At 38.0% G+C, this 24589-nt stretch overlaps 1 protein-coding gene across 1 annotated transcript; it reads right to left on the minus strand.

Moving 5' to 3' along the window:
• Nucleotides 1-544: 544 nt before the first annotated feature.
• YIPF5 (Yip1 domain family member 5) lies at nucleotides 545-14929 on the minus strand. The gene is made up of 6 exons (XM_077768857.1): nucleotides 14798-14929; nucleotides 14094-14213; nucleotides 6628-6800; nucleotides 5671-5816; nucleotides 4193-4374; nucleotides 545-2840 (listed from the first exon to the last, which is right to left on the minus strand). Exons 2-6 carry the CDS (start codon nucleotides 14201-14203, stop codon nucleotides 2678-2680), a joined length of 774 nt encoding a protein of 257 aa, XP_077624983.1. The 5' UTR covers nucleotides 14204-14213; nucleotides 14798-14929; the 3' UTR covers nucleotides 545-2677.
• Nucleotides 14930-24589: the final 9660 nt, after the last annotated feature.

Raw genomic sequence — 24589 nt, forward strand, 5'->3', positions numbered from 1 at the left:
AATTTCTACGGTTCTCCTTTTGCCCAAAGTTCTAAATTTTTCCATTTATATGGAAAAAAGTGTTTAATTTCAGAAAGTCTTCTTTTTTCACAGGTAATGAATACTATCAAAATAATGCATACTTTGAACTTCAGAGACAACTGTCCTTACATAACTTTGGATATATTTGAGTTGAGCAATGCCCATTAAGGTTACAAATAAACTTGCAAAATGTCAAATGTACCGTACTTAAATTCTACCTGAAATCATGTCATTAGATTTGTTTTAAAAAATTATCTTTAATTCGATGCTTATTATGTGAGAATAGAATTAGTATTTTAAGATTTATAGAATTTTGCACTATCTTTTTAACTGTATGTGGAGAAAGAACGCCTATTCCTACAAGCTTAGTTACACAGCTCCTGAAAGCACCCATTGGTAAACCTGGTAATATAACATGTATTAAAAGTCATAAAGTATACATTTATCGCATAAATACAAGCAATTATCTTTCCATGACATATATGCATGCATAAATAACACATAACACACTAGCTCCAGTGAGTGAACTTGCAGATCCATTTACAGTAAATTTATTACCCAGGAACAATCACTAAGTGAGCTTGAAGCTACAGTGAGGGTCTCTAGTATTTAAAGTTACATGTATGGTTTTGGTACAACATGGGCCCTAAAAGCAAGCTAGATGCCCTTCTTGGAACTTAACTCAGGAAACAGAAATCTACCACAATGCCAGAGAAAAAAGTTACTATATATAACTTTTTGAAACACAGTTTTCAGTTTTTAAAGTAGGCATAAATATGGCTACATATATTGTATTTTCAAGGGAGATTTTAGAAGGGAAATCTCACCAGGTGGCAAGCAAACTCTAGAACTAACCTCTTGCATTACATACAACTTCACTATAAAGCTGTTTTGACAGGATAGCCATTATATATAAAATGGGTTTGCATGTAATCATTTTGGAGTTCTATAAGACAAATAACAAGTCTCTCAATATTGACTTAAATTAAAAAGTATGATCTTGGGGGTGGAAGAGGCAACAAATAAGAAAACAATTTGATCTACTTGGGGAATCTGGGTGAAGATTAATGGTCTAAGTCCAAACAACAGTGGGAAAACTTAATTCCCAAAGCATCTTTTCCATTGATGAGGAAGAAAAACTGGATATTCACAGAAGGCATTCATTATATCTGCCTTAACAAGTGTGTATTTACAAAATGAACTGAAAAAGGCAAAACAAATACTACCACAGATTACAATAAAAAGTATTCTAAAACACTTTGGTATGTCTGAAAACCCAGCCCAAAGCTAATTAGTGAGAGTATTCCTCTAGAAGATTAAGTATGAAGAAAAACATATTTATGTGATTCCAGAGATCAGAAATCATGATCTTACAGGACATGTTTTGTTATCTTAACCTCCTTTTACGACTGAAAACTAACTTTTAAAAAGAACCACTGACATCAGTTTGGTGTTTCTTTTTATTTGGTCTGAAGGTCTCCTTTTTTAAAAAAGGCAACATTTTCCTTCCCATAAGGCATCTTTCTCACAGCTGTAAATGAGCTTGTCCAAAATCAGAGGCAGTTTTTTTCAGAAAAAGCTGAAGCTATATCAAAATACAAGATATAGCATTTTCTTACAGATTTTCTGGCAAGAGGGCACGACATGGGCCACATAAATTTAATACAAGGAAATAATGTTGTAACTCAAAGTAAACTGTTTTTCACTTAATCTCTTTTTTACTGATTCCATGCTAAATGACTTCTATTCTTCAGGCTTAGAATAAATTAGGAAAACAAGTTAAAACCGGAACCCAGTTAAAGAAAATGCGACACCGAAAACAGCAAAAGTCAATTCAACACAGTTAAAACTGGGAAAATTTTAATTACTAAGCATCAAATGCACTTTACACTGATAACTGCAGTACTGAAATTGTGACATTTTAATCTTTTCCTCAAAAAAGGTTAGTGATTTTCTTTTTCCTAGGAAACATGGAGATCCGACTATGAACATTAATGCGGCCAGTCTAGGTCACCATGGTTGAGCTAATGCTAACCTCAGAAGTGCGCACATTTCCTGTCTACAATAAAGTAGACCGGGAACTTCTTGTCTTGTTGAATTTTAGCAAAAACTGCATGAGATAACTTAAAGGAATGTTAAATTTGCGAAGGGCAAACTCATAAACCTTTACATTGGGATCACTTTTTTGCTGCAAGTGCATCTAACTTGAGACTACAGGCAATTTTTCTTTCCTAATCCCTTAGAAAAATATTTCTGCACTAAGTCTTGTGTCTTCTTAACCAAGACTGGGTTGTTTTTAAGAAAAGATTATCAGCCCTGTGGTTAGTTTCCCACAGTTGATAAAAATCTATCAAAAACATCTTAATATAATTTGCAAGAAAAAATTTTGTTTTTCAAAGGCTGCAGAAAAGGAAAGAAACAGTACTTCTTATTCTTATTTGTATAAGCACAGACACTTAAAGCTAGTCATACTGCAGGTAAATTCAACATAGTCTTCAAAAGTTCTGTAAAAATGAACAAAAGATATATGTTTACGTCCACTGCTCCAAGAGTCAAACATTAGGTCTGCACGAGAGTTGCACTGCAGTTCGCTGGTCCAGTAGGAGTTCAAAGTCCTTTTTGGCCCAATGGTGTCCACATGCCAGATAAATTCAGTTCAAAAAACGGAAATCAGGGCAAAGACTCCATATAACAGAGCACAAGGATATGCTACTAACAGTTGCTGTCCTTCCATGGCTAACGCAGAAATAAAGATTTTGGATGCAGAAAAACTACACCATCCAATAATTCCAGCAGTGAGAATGATTCCTACCATTCCTCTGTAACCGACAAGGAAAAACAGGGGGAGAGGGGAAAAAGGCAGTAGGTGAGATTATGTAATAATAATTATGTAATAATAATATTATGTAATAACCCGATTCTAAAGAAAAGCATCTTAAATCCACATTATACACACCTGCAGAAATGGCCAAGATTTTGTTTTCAAATGCTAAAATGATACACCTCACAGTGAATTCAATAATGTGGAATTCTTTACAGTCACATTCACTAATGTGATAAAAATCTCATTTATAATTACATTTTACGCGTGTCAGCAAAGCAGCCAGGTTTCTCAATGTTGGCATTACGGACATGCGGGATGGATGCACTTCTGTTGTGAAGGGCTGTTCCGAACACCGTTGGGCTGGTCAGCAGAGCCCCTGGCCTGCAGCCCATCTGCACCCCCCATACTGCGGCCAACACAATTACCTCCAGACACCGCCAAAAGCCTCCCAAGAGCCAAACTGCTCTGGTTAGAAAACAGTGCATTCAAAGAAAATCTGCTTTGTAAAATTCAAATGTAAGTGTACCAATCTCAACAAATGAAGAGTCAAAGTTTCTACACTGAGATCTGAAGCATGTTTATGCAAGGCAGAAACTCTATGAGGCCATCATCTTGCCAAATCTCTAGTGTCAAACTGCTGCTACGCGCTCTTCTCTGAAATCCCTCCTTTAACTTTCCTCCTGCAACAAAGCCCCATCGCCGGCTGTGCCAGGCACTAGCCACATGGAGGAGCCTGGACTGCTGAGAAAGAATCTGCACACTGGCTGTGAGGAGAGAACTTATCACAGGAATTTACACCTTTCTTTTTCACCAGACCTAAAACAGAATTTAACAAATTACACACTTAAAGCTGCTTACATAGACATCTGAGGACATGACAGGCTACTAACAGCCTCTCACCATAAAAACAAATGTTTCATTTTCACTTAAAAAGCTGCCAAATAAAGAATATGTGTTTTATTATTCAACACTTAGCATATGCCCAACATCTTTAAGAAACGAGATATGGTCTAAAAAATATCAGAGATGGAAAGTACACTTTTAACAACCTGATCTTTTCAGGCAATATTTAACAATCACTCCTGTTCAGTTTGTTTACTGACACTGCTAAGAAAACACAAAAGTAGTGACATTCTTTATCACAGATAAAAGCAGAGATGATAATAAAAACTTTTTAAAATTTATTCTTAGTTTCAGTGTTTATCACTGAAATGCCTGTAGTATAGTCCTCATTCACAACAGGCACTATCTCATGTTCAATGAATTAGTGATTTATCTCAAACTGATGGTGAGGTATATCCTACTACAGAGAATTAGTCAATCCCCAAAATAAAGATCAGTACTTACTGCAAAGAAAAAACCACCGCAAAACTGGAAAGTAGGATCATGGGAAGAAGACAATATCCGAGGACACTTGCCACACAACCAAATGAAACACCTGTCATACTCATTAAGTTTAGTAAACAAAACATTCCTAGACATCCAATTGCACTGATCCCATATACATAGCCAAACTGGATTTTGCCAGCCTACGGGTAAAGAAAAGATTATGGGTTAAAGGGGGAAAAAAAAAAGTTATATTTGGCTTTATTTCACCTAAAATACTACAGGTAGAAAATATTCAATTTGTGAGCATCAAAATCTGTGCAGGCATCTTTTTTTTTTTTTAATTTTTTTACATTTATTTATTTTTGAGAGACAGAGTAAGACAGAGCACGAGCAGGGCAGGGACAGAGAGAAAGGGAGACACAGGATCCAAAGCAGGCTCCAGGCTCTGAGTTGTCAGCTCAGAGCCTGACACAGGGCTCACACTCACGAACCGTGACCTGAGCCAAAGTTGGAAGCTTAACTGACTAAACTACCAGGCACCCCCAGGCATCTATTCTTTATGCAGAATAATAAAACATGGATGGGCTATTACACCTTCCTCAGGAAGTCTGAGGTACCTACTTCCCAATATACATACATTTGATTTTTCATTTTCCAGGTAGTAGATCAACAATTCAGCAGAGACACAAAATCATGCTACGATCATCTTTAAGAAGTAGATTTCTAAAAAGAAATCTGTCTGATTTTAAGCAAATAAACTACAGAGACAAGATGGAAAATCCCAGATAATAGCCAATATTCCCTGAAAGCAACAAATACCACCAAAATTGCCTCAAAGCAATTTATTCTCATAGGCAGATGAAATCATAATCATTTTAACAGCAGAACTAATTTCATCATTCACCTATACGGCTGTTAAAGAAGATAAGAGAAAGAAGTCAGGATAAGCAGGATACCAGGGTTTCATGGGGAAGGGAGGAGAAAAGAAAAATAATGACCAAGCAAGAAAAATATAATGGAAGATGTATTTTTCTTTCATTATTTTTCCAAATCACTGGTGGACTTACTCAGTCTTTTGATAAACAAACAAAACAAAACAAAACTAAACTAAATTATAAAGACATTCCTGAACAGACTTAAGACAGTACTGTGTTAGGTGCGCCTGGGTGGCTCCGTCAGTTAAGTGTCTGACTCTCAATCTCAGATCAGGTCATGATTTCAGTTTGTGAGATGGAGCCCCGTGCTGGGATTCTTTCTCCACTCCCATCCCCCTCACACGCGCACATGTTCTCTCTCTCTCTCAAAATAAATAAATAAACTTAAAAAAATATTTCCAAATATATTACATTTATTATCAATGGAGAAGCAATGAATGGGTATAAATTCAAGCAACTCAATATCATTCAAAACACATGAAAGATCTGATGTATAAACAGTTCTTGGCCATTAAAAAATGTTCTTTAATCTCATACTGAGAGTTCAAACTAACATCTTACCAGTAACAATGTGGCTCCAAAGGCAAGGCAAAAAACCATTGGCCCTGCCAAATCTGTCTCATTCATGATGCTGCCATCTGCTACTTTTAATGGATGTAACACTGTTAGTGTTTTTTGCCAGATGTGGTCGAAATTGATACCTAATTCTAAAGGAAGAGAAAATAAGAAAGCAATTAGGATTTGTGACATGCCTTTAATTTACTAGCATCTATGGTGGAGCAGGAGACAAAATGAAACACTCAGCAAGATGAGACATTATTTTGGGAAGCCCTCAACAACAGTCTTCCCTGAGTGTGGTGCTTACTCCACAAAAACCCGATTTCTGGTTTGGTGATGGACAAGTGTTTGGATGTGACAAAACAAGAGATTCTCAGCTACGACTGCATAACAAAGACTATATGGACAGGGGTTAAGCATAAGGCGTTCCTCACATGGGGCTTCAGGAATACCTGGAGATGCTATGAAATTGTATATAAAACTACGTTTCTATGCACACGTGTGCATTTTTCTGAGAAGAGTGTTCATAGCTTTTATTACTTTCACAGGGTAATCAACCTCCCCGCCCCCAATTATTCAGAGTTATGGGTTTTGGAATACAATTTGAAAATCACCATATTTTTCAGTGATGTTACAAGTTTTGCCAGCTTCTTCCATGGAGAATAATAACTACCATGCTATTTCCTTTCATTTCTTCCAATGACAGAATTGAATCAATAATGTGAAGTAAAAGTCAATGCTCACATATTGATCTAATTATCACGTTATAAACATCTATTAAAAATGTGATCCCTTATGGCTCAATGTGGTTTCATATACATTCTATTCAAAATGGGTTACTTAGTAGAAAACTTTTTTTCTCTAATATTATTCTTCCAAAGGAAGGGAGAACTTCTCCAAATTAAGGTTTATTTTTACTAACCAGCTGGACACTACATAGTACTATGCAACCCATCCTACCTTCTAGTAACGGTGGCTCATCCTCAAAGTTGTTTCCATAGAATGGCTGAGGTGTCGTCGGAGTATATGCCTGAGTTGGCTGGAAAATCTGCCCGCTGTATGGCTGTTGTGGCTGCATCATGTCCGGAGGGACAAATCGGCTTTGTTGTGAGTAGTCATAGCCAGCATATGGTCTGTAAATCAAAGTTCCATTTCTCAGAATGTCAACAGTGGACATCCCTGAGAGCATGACAGGAACCGTCACACACTTCCTAGGATAGCTACTGTGCCAGTTTGCATAAATGGTGTTGAAATGATTACTAAGAGCAATGTGATTCTCTCCAGTGGTAAGCTGTCAGTGTTTTTTTTAAGAGGGTCTTCCTGACAATGCCAACACTCACACAGTGCTTAAGAATTTTACAAACTATTGAAATTTTTAAAGCCTTGGGGGATCAACAAATGAAAACTAAAAAATCTTACTTATCGCCTTTCAGTAAGTGTATATCATAAAATATATACTATATATAATAAATTATATATAATATAATAAAATAAATTATATATAATAGAAAGATAGCTGAGGAATAAAACTTATACCTAAGACTATGAATTAAAACGTAACATGAGACTTTGTACTACAAGTTATATAATGTTTCATTGTGGTTTGAATCTCCATTGAATGTCAAATCATTCTTCTTTACTCTCTGTAGTGTGTTATTTTTTTGCAAGTGGGTAAATCTCTTTAAGAACAACCATCAATTTCACACACAGAGTGAAAAAATTCAAGCCTCTTTCTCTGAAAGCTTTCTGAATATAACAGAACACTGTTAGTACATCTTGCATTTGAATAGCACTTTCAACTTTTCAAAGTAGGTAAACGCCTACTGTCTCATTTGATATGTGCTATAGTAAATCCTGCATTGTAGACAAAGAGGTTTTACCATGGCTATTTTAATGATGAAGAAAAAAACAAAACAGGGAACAGAAGGACATTGAAGAAGTATCTTTCAAAACTTGTTTCAACATGTTCTGGGGAAAAAATATGACCTACCTAGCAGTGGGACTAATCTAAATACAAAGTAAGAAATATAGAAGTAAAATAATTACTTGAAAAGATATTTTTAAAAACAACTGAGAAGGCTTAAAGATGCTTTAATTACCTTTTAAAATTTTATACTTTCCTTTTAATAAATATAAAATCTAATGACTGCCATGAATATTATTTGAGATTTTAAAACTAAATCTAATTTTTAAATTAACTGAACGTCTTGATTAAAAGCAAATTCGGGGGCGCCTGGCTGGCTCAGTCAGTTAAGTGTCTGATTCTTGATTCTGGCTCAGGTCATGATCACATGCTTTGTGAGACTAAGCCCCACAACTGGCTCTTCTCTGAGACACCAGAGCCTGCTTGGGATTCTCTCTTCCTCTCTCTCTTTAAATAAATAAATAAGCATTTAAAAATAATAAAATAAAAGCAAATCCAAATAATGGCAAAATGGCAAAACCCTCTGGAAAGTCCAATGGGACGGAGACTCAAGATTTATTTACCACTCTAGTCCAACCCAAGCTTTAAAAAAATGTTATTTTTCTGGCTACATGGTAATACAGAATTCGACGAAGCATTATTTTTTTCAATTTATAAAGTTCTATTTACTTATTTTCAGGGAAGGAGAGAGAGAGAGAGAGAAGAAAGAGAGCAAGCAAGAGAGTGAAAGCATGCATGAGCAAAGGAAGGGGAGAGGGAGAGAGAAAAATAGAATCCCAAGCAAGCTCTGTTCTGTCAGTGCAGAGCCAAACACGAGGCTTGAACTCACGTACTATGAGATCATGATCAAGAGTCGGGTGCTTAACTGACTGAGCCACCTGGGTGTCCCAAAGCATTATTTTAACAGCAAATGATAAAAACCAAAAACAGTTATCAGTAAATATACTATATAGGCATAAATTACTATGCACCCATTAAAAGGAATAAGGTACTTCAATGTGTACTAATAAGGAATGATAATCAAAAAATATTTAGTGGACAGAAACAAAAAACACCCAACGTTCAGAATAGTATATACCTTTTATACCCACTATGATTGTACTTCTTAGAATACATCTGTATCTATATACTTGAATGTGTATTTTATACACATATACTTACATTACATATAATTATATAGGTTTGAGTATAATGTAACATTTAATATAACACATGTAATTATATAGGTAAAGGAACCTGGAAGCAAGGGGAAGTGGAAGACTTAATTTTCACATTAAAAACTTTTATCAAAATTCATTCATTCTAACATATGTTATAAGTAACATACAGGTACATATTAGCTACTAAAAATTTACAAAAATACAAATAACCTATTTGAATGTCACTTTGGTTTTTTGAAATGTTTTTGTTTTGTTTTTTTTAATGTTTTTATTTATTTCTGACAGAGAGAGACAGCATGAGCAGGGGAGGGTCAGTGATAGAGAGAGACACAGAATCTGAAACAGACTCCAGGATCTGAGCTGTCAGCACAGAGCCCGACATGGGGCTCGAACCCACGAAACATGAGATCATGACCTGAGCCAAAGTCGGACGCTCAACCAACTGAGCCACCCAGCCACCCCTGAATGTCACTTTGTAAAGCACAGTTGTAAATGTTTAATGTGAATTATATCATATTACCTCACTACAACTTTAGGAAGTTGCTTTTAACATCTTTCCCATTATAAAGATGTAGAAGCTAATACTTAAGCTAAAATGATTTGCGTATGGTGGTGCCAAGATTTCAAACTAGACTTTTTGACTCCAGGGACCAACTCTTAACAATTATAATAAAAATCACCCCCAAATCCTACTTTATAGAGATAGCTATATCCTTTTTCCATATATGCCTTTCCCCATTCTATTATGAAATATGTTGGTTTCTACTTACTTAAACATACACACACTTATCCCACAGGATTAGCTGGTTGAAGTAAACTAGGAGAAGAATTCACATTTTCTGATTTAGTACAATATGCTATGTTGATCTCTGTTAAAATGTATCATAAATCTAACATGGAGTTTATGAAACAACTAGAAAAGCTCCATATGGAGGCTCAGACAATCTGCATCAACAGGATGGATTTTATTCTCTTTTTCACAGAAGGAGAGAATATGAGTGTGTATGCAACAGAAAAAAACAAAAAGAATAGTATAGACCAGTTGTTCTCAAATTCTTTGTTCTTAGGATCCCCTTTTACTATAAAAATTTATTACTGGGAAACCCAAAGATTTTTTATTTCTGTGGGCTGTATCTGTCAATATTTATCATATTAGAAATTAAAAGTGAGAAATGTTCAAAATGTTTAATGGGGCTCCTGGGTGGCGCAGCAGGTTAAGCATGTGACTTTGGCTCAGGTCATGATCTCACTGTTCATAAGTTTAAGCTCCGTGTCGGGCTCTGTGCTGACAGCTCAGAAAACAGAGCCGGCTTTGGATTCTGTGTCTCCTCTCTCTCTGCCCCTACCCCACTTGCACACTTTCTCTTTCAAAAACAAACATTAAAAAAAAACTAAATATTCATTCAGAGTCACAATAAATCCATTCTATGTTGGCATAAATTTTTAATGAAAGAATAACTTTAAAAAACTATTGAGAGAAGTGGCACTGTATTATATTTTTGACAATCTCATTCATGTCTAGTTTAACAACAGCTAAAAATTCTTATATCTGTTTCTGTATTCCGTTTGTGGTGATATATTGCCTTAGTTGAAGTATCTGAAAAAAAATCTAGTCAGGCAGACTAGTTGGAAAATTATTTAACCTTTTGAGATTATTATCATGAATGTTCTTTTCATATCGAAACCCAAAAAATCGTAGTGTTTTAAATTTAAATTGCAACACAGAAGATGGAACAACAATAATAAACGTTTTAAGTTTATTTGAGAAATAGAGTGTGTGCGCATGCACACAACACACACACACACACACACACACACACGTGCGTGCGCATGCAGAGGAGAAGCAGAGAGAGAATCCCAAGCAGGCTCCACATTATCAGCACAAAGCCCAAGTTAGGGTTTGAACTCAGAAACTGTGAGATCATGACCTGACCCAAAATCAAGAGTCGGATGCCCAAATGAGCCACGAGGTGCCTCATTAATAACTTTTTATACTGTCCCAGAATATAGTGATGTGCTTTGCGCTTTGAATGGATCCTTTCTTTACTCACGTATGATTCTGTAACATTCACTGTTGACTTAGAAAATATTTGTGAGTTATACATATCTCCCAAATACTGACATATTTAATATAAAAACATATATATGAAGGATAAATATAAGAAAATCACATTTGTTAATATGACCAGTGATTTCATCAGAAAAATGGTTACTACTAGGAAACTGACAGTTATGGACAGTTTTCCCAAATCTTCATTTTTACCTGAAAACTAGAATTTAATCACTGGCTACACATACTGCCAGTTTTATTTCTTGAAGTAATAGGCTCAACTATTTCATCCTCAGGAAAATATATGCCCAGTACTCAAGTTTAAATAACCATAGTTTGTCAGATGTTCTTTCCAGTAAAAATAGTTTTCATGAAAAAGCAGCTGATTCAACCTGTGATTCAAATTGCACAGGGCCTTTTCTTAGCGATAATGACTGTGCTCCAGTACAGACCAGAAGGACTATTTCCCATTTGTCATGCAGAGTATTTTACTATGTGTGTACTAAAAGGTCAGGATTTAATAACACAGTAAGTTTTACTGCTTCATCAAGGGTATCCTTAAATAAAAGTGGCTCCCCTAGCATCCCAGCAAGTATGTGGCAATGAGAAATATAATGATACCTAGAACAATTTGATGCCCTCGTCTTGATTCACATTCAGGTACTAGCACTTTTATCAATCACTATTTTTACAACAGTACAAATGTCAACACACCTAAAAAGGTATATAATGTCTGAGTACGGTTATAAGAATAGTCTTGAGCTTAAAGACTCCCTGGAAGGTCTCAAGAACCCTCTGGGGTATGCAGGCCACACTTCAGAATGGCTGACATAAGACTCATAAATGTCACGTAAGGAAGAGAAATAGCCCCCAGGAAAATGATCACTTCAAAAGCGGTGTCTTCATTCCTTCTTCAAGATGTAAGATGAGAAAGACAACGCCACGGAATTTTACTATTTTCCTCTTCTGGTACGACCTGGTCAGGAAAATTCCTGATTTGCTCCTGCTGGCTTTAAACTAGAACATAGTATGATAGATACGATCTGTATTGACTAAATGCACACTGTATTCCATAAATGTCTTTATCAGTTAAGTCAAAAAAGAAAAAAATACTAGCTTTAAATACTTTAAAAATATGTAATTGGTATTTTATAGGTATATCTGACATACAACGTGGGACGTGTCCAACATGACAGTCATAAAACTCAACAGATTATGATCAAAGGGTCTTTAACTTTTTGTTGTTGTTGTATGAATATATAAATGATACTTATAAATGAAACCCAATTATTACTGCTAATACATTAAGCTTTCTGTTTTCCTAGGCTTCATCTATAAACCCCTATTTGTAAACTGCAATAGTGGGCATATAAGCACCAGGAAAAAAACTTCCTTACACTGAAGCAATGCTTACTAGTACATGATGTGGTTGTAATGGACTTGGGAAGTATTAGCAACAGAATACGTAAACCATCTCCCTGCAGAAAACTGAACTGAGCTGATGCTAACTGGGATGAAAAGATAAGTCACACCTTTAAGGAATCAAGCAGGGACAGGGCAGGAAAAAAAGGCAGAGATAAATACACCTAGGAGGTTGTAATCTAAATGTCACAGTTCTGCTGAAGCCAAACATCATTTAGTTAAAGAGGCTCACATACAGAGACGAGTTTTCCAAAGCCCTGTGGCTGCACTCTGGCTAGTCTTTCATTCATTTCCCTCTTATACACAAATTAAAGAAAAAAACAACACAAAACAAAAAACGCGTTCTTAACTAAATAAATGAATGGATATTTCTCAGCACGATTTTTCCAATTCTGCCCAGTTAATTGATCAATACAAGACAAATCCCCAACACTTTATAACTGAGAAATTAACAAAAATGAAAAAAGCGATTCAGATAGTGTTTTTTACATGCTCACTCCCACTGTTCAATGTGTTAGGATTTAGGGGGAAAAAAAGCCTTAGAATATATCAAATTAGTCAGATTCAAGGGATCAACGGGTTGTAAAAAGTATAGTTTATCCAAGACAAACCATACTGAGGGCTGAATTAGGTTTTTGGTTTGCTTTTTAAATTCTTGGGCACTTCCATTCAGATTTATTAATTCATGTTTCTCTCAAATTGACTTGATATATAACCTGTCTGACCCTAATCCTGGAAGAACCTTTGTGAGGTTGTTCATTCAGGGTCTACAGAGGAACATCAGACGGCACACAAAGTAGGTGCAGTATTTATGCAGCCATGTCAATGCATGCATTTATCGCTCAAAACAGGTCCATTCATTTCTACACGATTCCTGAAGGAGTCCTGGACTATCTAAACAAGGTATAGTTAATGACTGATGGGATCGCCTTCAAAGGCTTCAGAAACTAAGAACACGATGTGCTACAGATTGGCAGAAAACCTCAGCTAATGTATTTCTGCCACTAACACCTGAAACTATGAAAAAATCAGGGTGTTTTGTTTTGTTTTGTTCTTAACAGTTCGGGGCTGAAAGGTTTTGAGATCCGTCTTCAGTCTGCAACCGGCAACTTGTGTGTACTGGCCACAAGGTTTTGGTAAGAGTAATAAAAATGATTATCGCTTGCTATATGAAATCACCTGATGACTCATAACAGGCAGGTTACACTGCTGCACAGTGTCAGAAAGCACAGTGAATTCACATTGATAAGATCTGAATTTGGACTGATTTAACTTCTAACCTAGCCACTACAAGATTTAAAATTTTTTTCAATGTTCTGTTTTTGTTTTCCTGAAAGAGAGAGACAGCAGTGAGCAGGGGAGGGTCAGAGAGAGAGGGAGACACAGAATCTGAAAGTGACTCCAGGCTCTCAGCTGGCTGTCAGCACAGAGCCCGATGCAGGGCTCGAACCCACAATCTCATGGCTGTGAGATCATGACCTGAGCCGAAGCTGGACGCTCAACCGACTGAGCCACGCAGATGCCCCCATGATTTTAAATTTTTAACTCGTTCTCTGGACTAAAGAGCCCAGGTGTCTCTAGGTCCTTGAAGCTCCTATCCATATCTTAAATGATATAGAAATACTATTAGTAGGAATCAGCTCTAACAATCTACTTTTGCACTCAGGGCACAATCCAAGATTTTGCAGACGGTACCAAACTCTAACTAGGGCAATCCCTTCAAACTGAAACCAGGGTCAGGAAGAGTATGAAAAATCAGGTTCCTGTCAAGGGCATGTTGACACATTCAGTTTTAGGCAGTACCAAATATTCAGGATACATGCTTTCACTTTAATCTTGACTAACTAAATGGTCAAAGTTGACAGGTTACTTGTTATAAGGTCCTCCGCTTCCTCCATAATCATACGACTGCTGTGGCTGGTCATCGATGCTGTAACTTGTCTGGTAGAAACCCGTGTTTAAGTTATCAAAGCCTGACATTGCAAATGATCTGCAAGAGAAGAATGGCAAATACTGTTTATACGCAAGGTGCTACTGAATTCGTTTCCCTACTAAGCAAAAAGCCTCAGTAGGCATCAAATTATTTCCTCTGGAATTTGGGGGAACAGCATTTGGACGATAGGCTTGGGTGACAGTTACATAGGAAACGTCTAATCTTGAAATCAAGAGCTGGGATGGCACTTCCATTTCAAGGAGCCGACGTGCCCCGGCTCCAGGTCATTCAATTGTTACTATTACAATTGTCACTATAATTAAGGGAAGGAGGGTCGTGAGAGAACTGGTTCCTTGGAGGTCTAAAAACAACAAAGACGATTCCTCCCCTGGGGGCAGAGCTTTGACCCTGACAACTGCGACTGCCTCCTTGCAAAATAAGGCCTGAGCCGGCCGCGACGGTGTAGACCCCTAAAAAGCCACGCCTGAACTACAGGGGCCGCGTCAAGGCAAGGAGCTGAAGGGGAACGAGGGTCTGAGCGAAGGGACCGGAACGCTGGCTGCGCCGAAGGGCGTCAACTAGCCGCGCCGCCCATGCCTGGGGAGAATCCGAACACCGTGCCGCAAGCCGGAGACACTCACCAAGCGCAGAAGCAGGGGTAGCGGCGTCAGCAGCTCCGGCAACCCCCGAAACCCCCAAACACAGATGAAGACCCCGTACTTGCTCGGTTGCTACGTGTCACAGGGCCAAAGAACTGCTTCCGGGGCACGCTTCTCGCGCAGGCGTGTTGGCCGACTTCGCCAGCCCTCTTGGGTCGGGAATGGGGCGGGCCGGGGAAGGAGAAATCTGATACGGAGCATGCGCAATGTCCACTAATTAGTCTAGTTGCGGGCCAATGAGAAGAAGGGAAATAGTTCCCGTAACCTGGGTAGCGAGAGAGGCAGAAACGCGCAGGCGCAGAAATTTGTTTGTCACTGCAGGAACAATTTCTAAATAGGTCGGGTACGTGCTGGAGGATGTGTAAGTGCTGGTATATCGAGCGGACAGAGCCGGTCTCCTGTCCACAAACCACAGAACGCCGGTCTCTCTGGACTTATGTGATTCAAACGGTGTTACAGAGTTTAGGTGTATTATTTAATCCTTACAACCTAATGAGATGATTACACTATTACTGTACTTTTGTAAGTGAGGCTGTTTAATGTTCATTTAGTAACATTGAATGCACTGTTGCACGACACCTCACCTAACTGTGCTAGCTGCTGGACACTGCTGGAGATCCTAAAATGAATGTGAGCTAAATGGTACTGCTCACCTGAGATTGGTTGGGGTGGGGCTATGAAACAAACAGGTAAAATTGTTACTAGTATTCTGAAGTGCTCTATAGTTCCTTGGAGGAGCGTAGTATTCATCTGGGACGGAAATTCTGGAAAGCCACTTTGAGAAGGGAATGATCAAAACAGTGAATAGGAGTTAAAGAAAAGGGAAAAGGGGAACAGAAGAGCATGAATATTTCAGGCAGTGAGAATAGTGTGTGCAAGGTTAAGGATTAAGGAAAACATGGTGTGAGGAAAGGGGTGACCTTTGCACTTTTAACATTTTAATCTAAATGATTCTTGTGGAGCAGAGGGGGGCAGGGGATGCTGCCTGTGCACTGTTGAATGTTTGGCAACATCCCTGAACTTTATCAGTTACATGCGAATAGTGCAACTCTCATGCCCTCTGCCACCTTGTGACAACTAAAAGTGTCTCTTGGATAACATCAGAGTTTGGAAATCCCTGGTCTAAATGAAGCCAGGATGATTGGAGACGCAAATGAGGGAAAACACATAGGAGTTGAAGCTGCAGCTACTAGCTAGGACCAGGGATAGAGTGTCTTGTGGGATTCTGCAGAACCACCGAGGATCATAAACTGAAGAGTGGCTTAATTAGATTCTTTTCTTTTGATCGCTTGGGCTTCTGTGTGAAATCTGTTTCTGTAAGTGCAGGAATCCTAACTCCAAATGCTATGGTGTTAACCAGTGAGCAGAACTGTCTTCAGAGCTTATAGTATTAAAATTTATACTACAGGCCCTTGCAGTGTATGCTGGCCCCCAAACCCCATGGCCTTTACAAAAGAAACCAGGCCTTTGCTCTGGGACCAGTTACCAAAGGAATAATACAGTTTCACTAGTTAAAAGGTTTTTTTCAACATACACACTATATTGAAACAAAAACAAACAAAAAAGCTCCACACACCCCTCCAAACGAAAGAATAGGAAAAGGATGTAACTGAAAAATCAAGGAACATACTCTTAAGCTGAATGGGCAGCTACTTTTGAAATATCAGGAAGTTTCTGAAATAGCTCATCAAAGTTTTTAATTTACCAACTTTTATAAATAACTTTCTAATCTACTGATGTAGGTACCATCTGTACAACTCTTGGAAGAATGACCTAATATTCTGGAGACAGCCACATTTGTCCCATTTTATGCCTGTTTTTCCAGCATTTGTCCCATTTTATGCNTGAAAGAATAGGAAAAGGACGTAACTGAAAAATCAAGGAACATAAGCTGAATGGGCAGCTACTTTTGAAATATCAGGAAGTTTCTGAAATAGCTCATCAAAGTTTTTAATTTACCAACTTTTATAAATAACTTTCTAATCTACTGATGTAGGTACCATCTGTACAACTCTTGGAAGAATGACCTAATATTCTGGAGACAGCCACATTTGTCCCATTTTATGCCTGTTTTTCCAGCATTTGTCCCATTTTATGCCTGTTTTTCCAGCATAATTATTAATATTGTCCCTGTCTTGCTATCAAAAATATCCCAGTTTGGTTGATAAAGTATATGGTTATACTCTCTAAGCTATATTATCTATGAAGCTGAGTTTCTGATTATCAACAGTATGCAATAATCTATTATTTCATCTACTTAATGTTCTTATGGTTGAAAGAAAATCCTAGCCTCCTTTGTTTCTTCTGGTGTTGCCATTTCTTCCTATCCAAAGGAGATATTACTCTCAAATTTAAATAAAACATAAGAATATGAGCATTCAATATTACCTTCTTAGGCATGAATTGTTACATATAGATGTTATTCCAATTCTGCTTCTATCTGTAATAGCAATGACCATATTTACTGGATTTTCTTCCTTCTCTCACCCTTGCCCCAATTGATAAGACAAGCAAAAAAGTTGTTACATGATTAAATCTTCTACATTGTTTGTTTGACTTTGAAGTATAAACCAAGATATCCTGCAGAAACCCCTTGGGGATTTTGAGAGTAGCAGTCGGTTTTGTGTCTAGTCAGGTAGACTTTTCTTTTTGGACAAGATTTTTTTATTTTGTTATTGTATTCCCCCTGCACTCCCCCCCCTCCCCCCACACCTCAGGATTGGTTCCAGAGAGTTACATCAAAGGAAACTGGAGTACATGGTAAATGTGCTGACCTCTGTGAAAGTAACTGAGTTGTGTTTATTAGGAGTAGAAAGCCTTAACCAGGTTAAGAGCTGCCAGAACATGAAGTGGGCTTATAACACTTGCCCAGTCTTCCCTGGGACCTAGTATGCCAGTTACCAAACCAGTGACCTTAAAAAGGAAAAAAAAGAAAAGGAAAGGAAAGAAAGAATATTCCAAGCATGAGTGAAATCTTCTAATAGTTTGAGAACAATGCTGGTATACACACTAACACTTTAACATACACAAAAAAACCTTCATTTTTTTAGAATGGCAGTGAAATTGTCCTTAGATTTTAGAGTCGCCTTCTTTCCTCTCTGTATTTTGTTTGTTTGTTTTTAAATCCAAGTTTGTTAACATATAGTTAATAAAGGTTTCAAGAGTAAAATTTAGTGATTTATCACTTACATACAAAATCCAGTGCTCATCCCAACAAGTGCTCAGCTTAATGCCCATCACCCATTTAGCCCATCCTACCACCCAACACCCCACCAGCAACTCTCAGTTTATTCTCTGTATTTAAGGGTCTTTTATGGTTTGCCTCCGTCTTTGTTTTTATCTTATTTTTCCTCTCTGTTTTAGGGTGAAAAGATCATGGGGAAATTGTGCCAGAAAATTCTGGTTTGGAGATGGATGGTTCCCCTACTGTTAGCGGTACCAACAAGCACTAAATGAGGTGAAGATTTGGCAACTGTGTACTTATCGTGTGAAGTTCCACAATGAAGTCTGGTAATTATGGTAAAAACTAATATAAATGCCTAAGATCTGTTTCTACTATTCCTGAATATTAATGATGTAACTCCCATATCTAAGTACGATAATTATATTTCCTCCAAATTATCCTGTATCCCTTAGAAGGGTTTCTTATCAAATTCTGCTTCTGCTATTTCACTTATTTTACTTTGAACAATACATTACTGTCTGGGGAAGATAGATTTCCCTGGAATAACATTGGATGCTTTTAGACAAAATGGGTCTTTAAAAGGCAAAGAAATTTAACCCTAACTTAGCAATGATTCTTGGGGTTTTGACTTGAATATTCCAACTGCACCGTGTTGTTAAAAAAGGGGGGGTGGTGAGGAGCTTTTAAAGATAATTTTTAAAACAATGCTGTAAGTATTTTAATGTGGAGACAAGGCACCCTCTTAAATGTCAAATAAAAACATTTCTAATGTGAGGTGACTGGATAATGTGGTTTGGAATAAGAATCTCCATGGCAGTACCAGAAGTTCTGTATCTCAGACAACTTAGAAGGGGAGATGAGATACTGTATATGTGCTGCCGAAGCGAATGTGAGAAGGGGAGATACTATAAAACACGGCATCAGAGGTCTGGGTTCTGGTGCTGGCAGAGCCTCAGATGCCAAAGGTGCAAGGGAAACTTTGGAAAAAAATATAAAAGCTAATGTGTCAGGCACTGCTCTAAGCCCTTCATGCCTTTCTACTCCATTATGTTTCCTAACAACACGGTAAGGTAGATACCATATACTTGACGTATGATGAAACTGAGAAGAGAGTAGTTAAATACCTTGTCAAATGTCACAAGTAAGAAATAGTAGACTTGAGATCTGAATCCAGTCTGGCTCCAGAGTTCTTGTGCTAAATCACTAGACTATATTGTTGGGTTACATAACATGAACATAACAAAGGCAGTATTTCTAATGAATGTGCTACTTTACCTAACATGTAATTACACACACACACACACACACACACACACACACAACTAAAATTGCAGTTATTTGATAATTGTATCTGAATTCTCAAATGTGTATATATTCAAATTGATAAAAACTTTTTGTAATCTACTCATTGGGCACATGACAAATCACCTAATGTTCAAGTTTACCTTATATTAGTCATGTAATTTAATTAATAACATATAGGGGTTAAGGATGCATGTCTGGAGCCAGACTGCCTGGGTTTACATCCTCTTCCACTGACTAGCCACGAAGTTACTGAAGTCTTTCGCCTTACTTTTCTCCTGTGTAAGACCAAGATAATGACGATATTCATCATATATGCTTGCCACAAGGATTGTGTGAGATAATACATGTAAATATCAATGCCTAAATACTAAGCGCTCAATGAACGTTTGAACTTATTGTCATTGCTGTGCCTATACAGCTATAGAAGCAATATAACCTTGTCAGCAACCAATGTGGGCTTTTAAAATCTGCGATGGTTGGGCTTGAACAAACTGTTTCCACAATCAATTATATACATACACTCTGATGCTTCCCTGAGGATTCTGATTTATTTTATAATTTGTCTTTTAATCCTATGGACTGTATTAAAAATATGCTTTTGTTGGGGCACCTGGGTGGCTCAGTCGGTTAGGGTCCAACTTTGGCTCAGGTCATGAATTTGTGAGTTCAAGCCCCATGTTGGAATCTGTGCTGTTAGCTAATAGCCTGGAGCCTGCTTCAGATTCTGTGTCTCCCTCTCTCTGCCCTTGTTTCTCTCTCTCTGTCTCTCAAAAATAAATAAACATTAAACAAATTTTAATTTAAAAATATGCTTTTGCCTTCTTCTGTCCTAGATTTTTCCAGTTGAGCTTATCTGTGTTATATGTTTTACCACAAATAGCTTTTGATATCAGACACTATTGGTTTAAAAACCCCTCATCCATTTGAGCTGTTGTACTTGAAAATTTTGAATAGTGCTACCCATATTTGATCTTCTTGGTGTGTTTTATGTTACTTCAAACTTTAAAGAAAATGTGTTCTTTTTTCTGCTTTATCTCCCTTCCTGTCTTCTCTTCTCACAATGCAGAGAATTTGTAAGGACGCAGTGCATAAGGTAACTTATGTTGTGGAAAATATGTTTATTTGCAAAGGTAGAAAATGGCAGTGTCCTAGTCAAGGAAACTAATTGCTATAAAACTTTTAATATATAATGGCTCTTAAAATGATAGAGGGATCAGGTTTTATTGTACTCAATAAAGGGCAGCCTAAAAATGACTAAGTTTAATATATTATATTTCCTTTAGGCAATTCATTTTTTATATTTTGCTGTTAGAAGTCTTCATGCCGCCCTCCGTTACAGACATTGGAAGCTACCACTGTTTTTCATTACAGAGTAACTCTTTGCAGTTATAAAGAATGTCATATTAAACTTTATTTTATTATAAGACAGTATTTCCAGCACAAGATATTGCTCGCCTGGGAGCTTTCAGCCAGATAAATTTAAATATAAATTTGAAACATTCTTTGGAGTACACATGCCCGAGCCACAGAATTGTCATTTTTTTTAAATTTTGATTTGATTTCATGTTAACGTCTTGATAATAACAGGGTCTTGCCGGAATAAGAAATATTCCGGGCATGAGGCAGGTGGCTGTGTGGGAGAGCATCTAGCTTATAGCTCATGGGCAGCAGTACACCCCCTTTTCATTGTGATTCTCACTTTCTTCAAGTCTTTCTTAAATGTTGTAGAACACATGTTTCCTGAGCAGAGAATGGTTACTATTATGGCTACTAGAGAGAGCAGGCTACTCTACCTTAACCATAATTCTCTCTGTGTACTTAGGTAAGGGTTTTGTTATTAAGACTATTGATGGTAACATCAATTAAATTCTTCTCCTGACATGAGGATAATTTTATTTTAAAACAATCAGAAGCAGGTAAAATCAAACATAAAATTTCCATTGTAACCTGCAAATTAAGCTCTGGAAGTCAAAGACAAACACATTTTTTTTTGTCTTTGGATTTAAATTAAGCAGCAAAATGTTTTTGACTCTTCCCCTGCAGTCCTAAGTTTGCAGAATCTAATGAAAATCACAAATCCCCTACTGTCTGAGATAAATAATTTTTCCCTCTGGAAGCAAATACAAACATTTCTTTAACTCTCTCTAAGATTTTCCTTTTAAAAGGTGAATATCCTGGGCACCTGGGTGGCTCTGTCAGTTAAGTGTCCAAATTCAGCTCAGGTCATGATCTCAAGGCTCGTGACTTCAAGCCCCGTGTCAGGCTCTGTGCTGACAGCTCACAGCCTGTAGCCTGCTTCAGATTCTGTGTCTGCCTCCCTCTGCTCCTCCTTTGTTCATGCTCTGTCTCCCTATTTGTCAAAAATACATAAACATTAAAAATTTTTAATAAAAATAATAAATAAGAGATGAACAGCAAGTCAAAGAAGAGTTGATTTTAGGTTTATAAATATTATTTCTTTCCTGGACTCTCTAAAGTTCTTCCTTTTAATTCCCAAATTGACTTCTGTGCTAAATGTTGTGACCTATTCCCCTTCCCACTCCCTAGAAATGAAATGCTTCAGCTTCGCATTGAAATTTTGAGGTCTTAGGAGATTAGCCTGAATTCACTGAGCTATCTCTAACATGAACAAAAATAGACTGGTCTTCACAGACAAATAAGGACAGCAAGAGCCTCTGAGAGTGAACTCTCATTTGAGTGGCTTCATATAATGAGAATTAAAAAAGAATTAGCACTGACAAGAACCTTGAGATCATTTGTTTCCCACCATCTGATTTTACAATGGAGGATCTGAGTCCAAGACCTAAATGGCAAGTGCTGCCTTGACATTTCCAACCCCAAAGCCTACCTTCCTCTTTTCTTGCCAAATGTGCCCCCCACCCAGTGGGAAGGGCTCCAGACATGGCTAGTTCCCCCATCAGCCACACCAGCTCCACCCTACCTGGTCCTCAACCTAATGGGTTTTACCTTCTTCTACAAGCTGGTAGAATTATTCAAAGAAGCCAATCATATACCCCTTTGGAAAGCAAGGATCATCCCACCCTCTTGAAACTACAAAGTTTGTCTCCCACAGCCACTGCCGGTTCACTCTATTCCTGTGACTAAACGTGATTAATAATAAGCCGCTGCCCATCTCATGTGCCCAGTGTCATGTCATATGTTCAGCAAATCCCTCCTTCACCAACAGGGTGGGTAGGTGATCAGAACAAAGGATTTGATCAATTTTACTAATATGGCTAGTGTCGTAGTCATCACTGCATCCTTTTTGTGACTTTCAGATGGTAAATGACAAAGATGAGACGGTAAATGAATGAGTAATTGTAACCATCTCATTACATCAGAGCTCTATTAGGAGAGCAGTCATGTTTATGTTTACTTTGTGTTCCAGTGCTAGGACTGAATAATGCTATGTGTGTGTGGTATTTATTTATTTAGCAAATATTTATTGAGCATCTACCCTGTGGCAGTCACTACATATGACAAACAGACTCTGCGTCTGCCTCTTGGTGCTTTAAGCTTGAAGAAGTCCAATATTCCCATCCTCCCGTGTAGATGGGCTGCAAGCTAGTCATCTCTAGTCACCTTCCTGGATAAGTCTCCTGTTTCTCAATGCCTCCGGCTTGATGAAGCCATTACTGAGTTTCTATCCAGCCAGGATTCCATTCCTTATTTGAGGGCTAGAAGGTCCAGACCAAGAAGGGGTTCTCATTTGCAGATCTGCTGCTTGGAAGAATGTTTATAGTAGCCTGCCAGTGGGTGTCAATGATAACAATGCCTGTAATGCACAAGGCTTGATCTGTCTCCATGACTGCATAGTCCTGACCATTAGTGCACATGGGATGTGACAAGGAGCGATAGCATTTAATGAGCCTCTTTTTATTGTGTTCAGGGCAGGTGTGAGTGGGTCCAAGCAACTGGAATCTACAGAAACACAAATCTAATCCTCTGGCATTTACTTTCTGAAATTATTCTTCTGTATTCCCAAAGACAAGTATCCTCTGCTCTGGTTATCTATTGCTAGGTAAAAAAATAACCCCTCAAAACTTTAGAGCTTAAAAGGACAATAATAACATTAATTTCCCCTCACAAACCTGTACTTTAGTTGAACTTGACAAGGATAGTTCATCTCTGTTCCACATAACTTCAGCTGGGGGCCCTGAAGCCTGGGGATTGGCGTGGTCTGACAGCTCACTCATTTATAGGTGCGGCTTTTTATTTTTTAATGTTTTTTTATTCATTTTTGAGAGAGAGAGAGAGCACGAGTAGGGGAGAGGCAGAAAGAGAGGAGGACAGAGGATCCAAAGTGAGCTCTGTGCTGACAGCAGCAAGCCCTATGCAGGGCTCGAACTCGTGAACCGTGAGATCATGACCTGAACTGAAGACGCTTAACCTACTTGGTCACGCAGGTGCCCCGTATGGGTTGGATTTTTGATGCTATTTGCAACTTGGGACCTTTAATGGACTCTCCCTATGGCGTGGGCTTCCTCAAGGTATGGTGATTGTATTCTGAGGAAGAGCATCCTGAAAGATAGTCAGCCAGAAGTTGTGTGACACTTCACTATTCTTGGAAATCACACAGCATCATTTCTGACACATGCTATTGGCTAGAAACAAGTCTCTGAAGCTGGCCTATATTCAATTAAACTGAATTAAATTTTTTTCTTAATATATTCATTTGAGAGAGAGAGAGAGTGCACAGGCAGGAGGGGACAGAGAGAGGGAGAGAGAATCCCAAGCAGGCTCTGCAATGTCAGCACAGAGCCCAAAGTGGGGCTCAAACTCACGAACTGCAAGATCATGACCTGAGCTAAAGTCCGACGCTTAACTGACTGAGCCACCCAGGCACCCCTAAACTGAACTTTTGACAGAAAACTGTCACAGAATTTTTCCACTTTATTTTAAATGTTTATTTATTTTGAGAAAGAGAGAAAGTGTGAAAGAGAGAGAGTGCACAGGCAGGAGGGGACAGAGAGAGGGAGAGAGAATCCCAAGCAGGCTCTGCAATGTCAGCACAGAGCCCAAAAGGGGGTTCAGTCTCACGAACAGTGAGATCACGACCTGAGACAAAATCAAGAGTCGGAGGCTTAACTGACTGAGCCACCCAGTCACCCCAGAGTTCTCCATTTTAAAACTACCACTTCCCAATGGGATACAAGTGGAAAAAAGAATACCATACATTTTCTTTTGTAATCAGAGAGACTGACACACAGTAGTAGCAATGAAGAAATGAAGAAAAATTCTAAATATCTTTTGGATCCTACCATATAATAAAAATAAAGGCTAAA

The sequence above is a fragment of the Crocuta crocuta genome, unplaced genomic scaffold, assembly GCF_008692635.1.
Source record: "Crocuta crocuta isolate KB4526 unplaced genomic scaffold, BGI_CrCroc_1.0 scaffold64, whole genome shotgun sequence".
Classification (NCBI taxonomy): domain Eukaryota; kingdom Metazoa; phylum Chordata; class Mammalia; order Carnivora; family Hyaenidae; genus Crocuta; species Crocuta crocuta.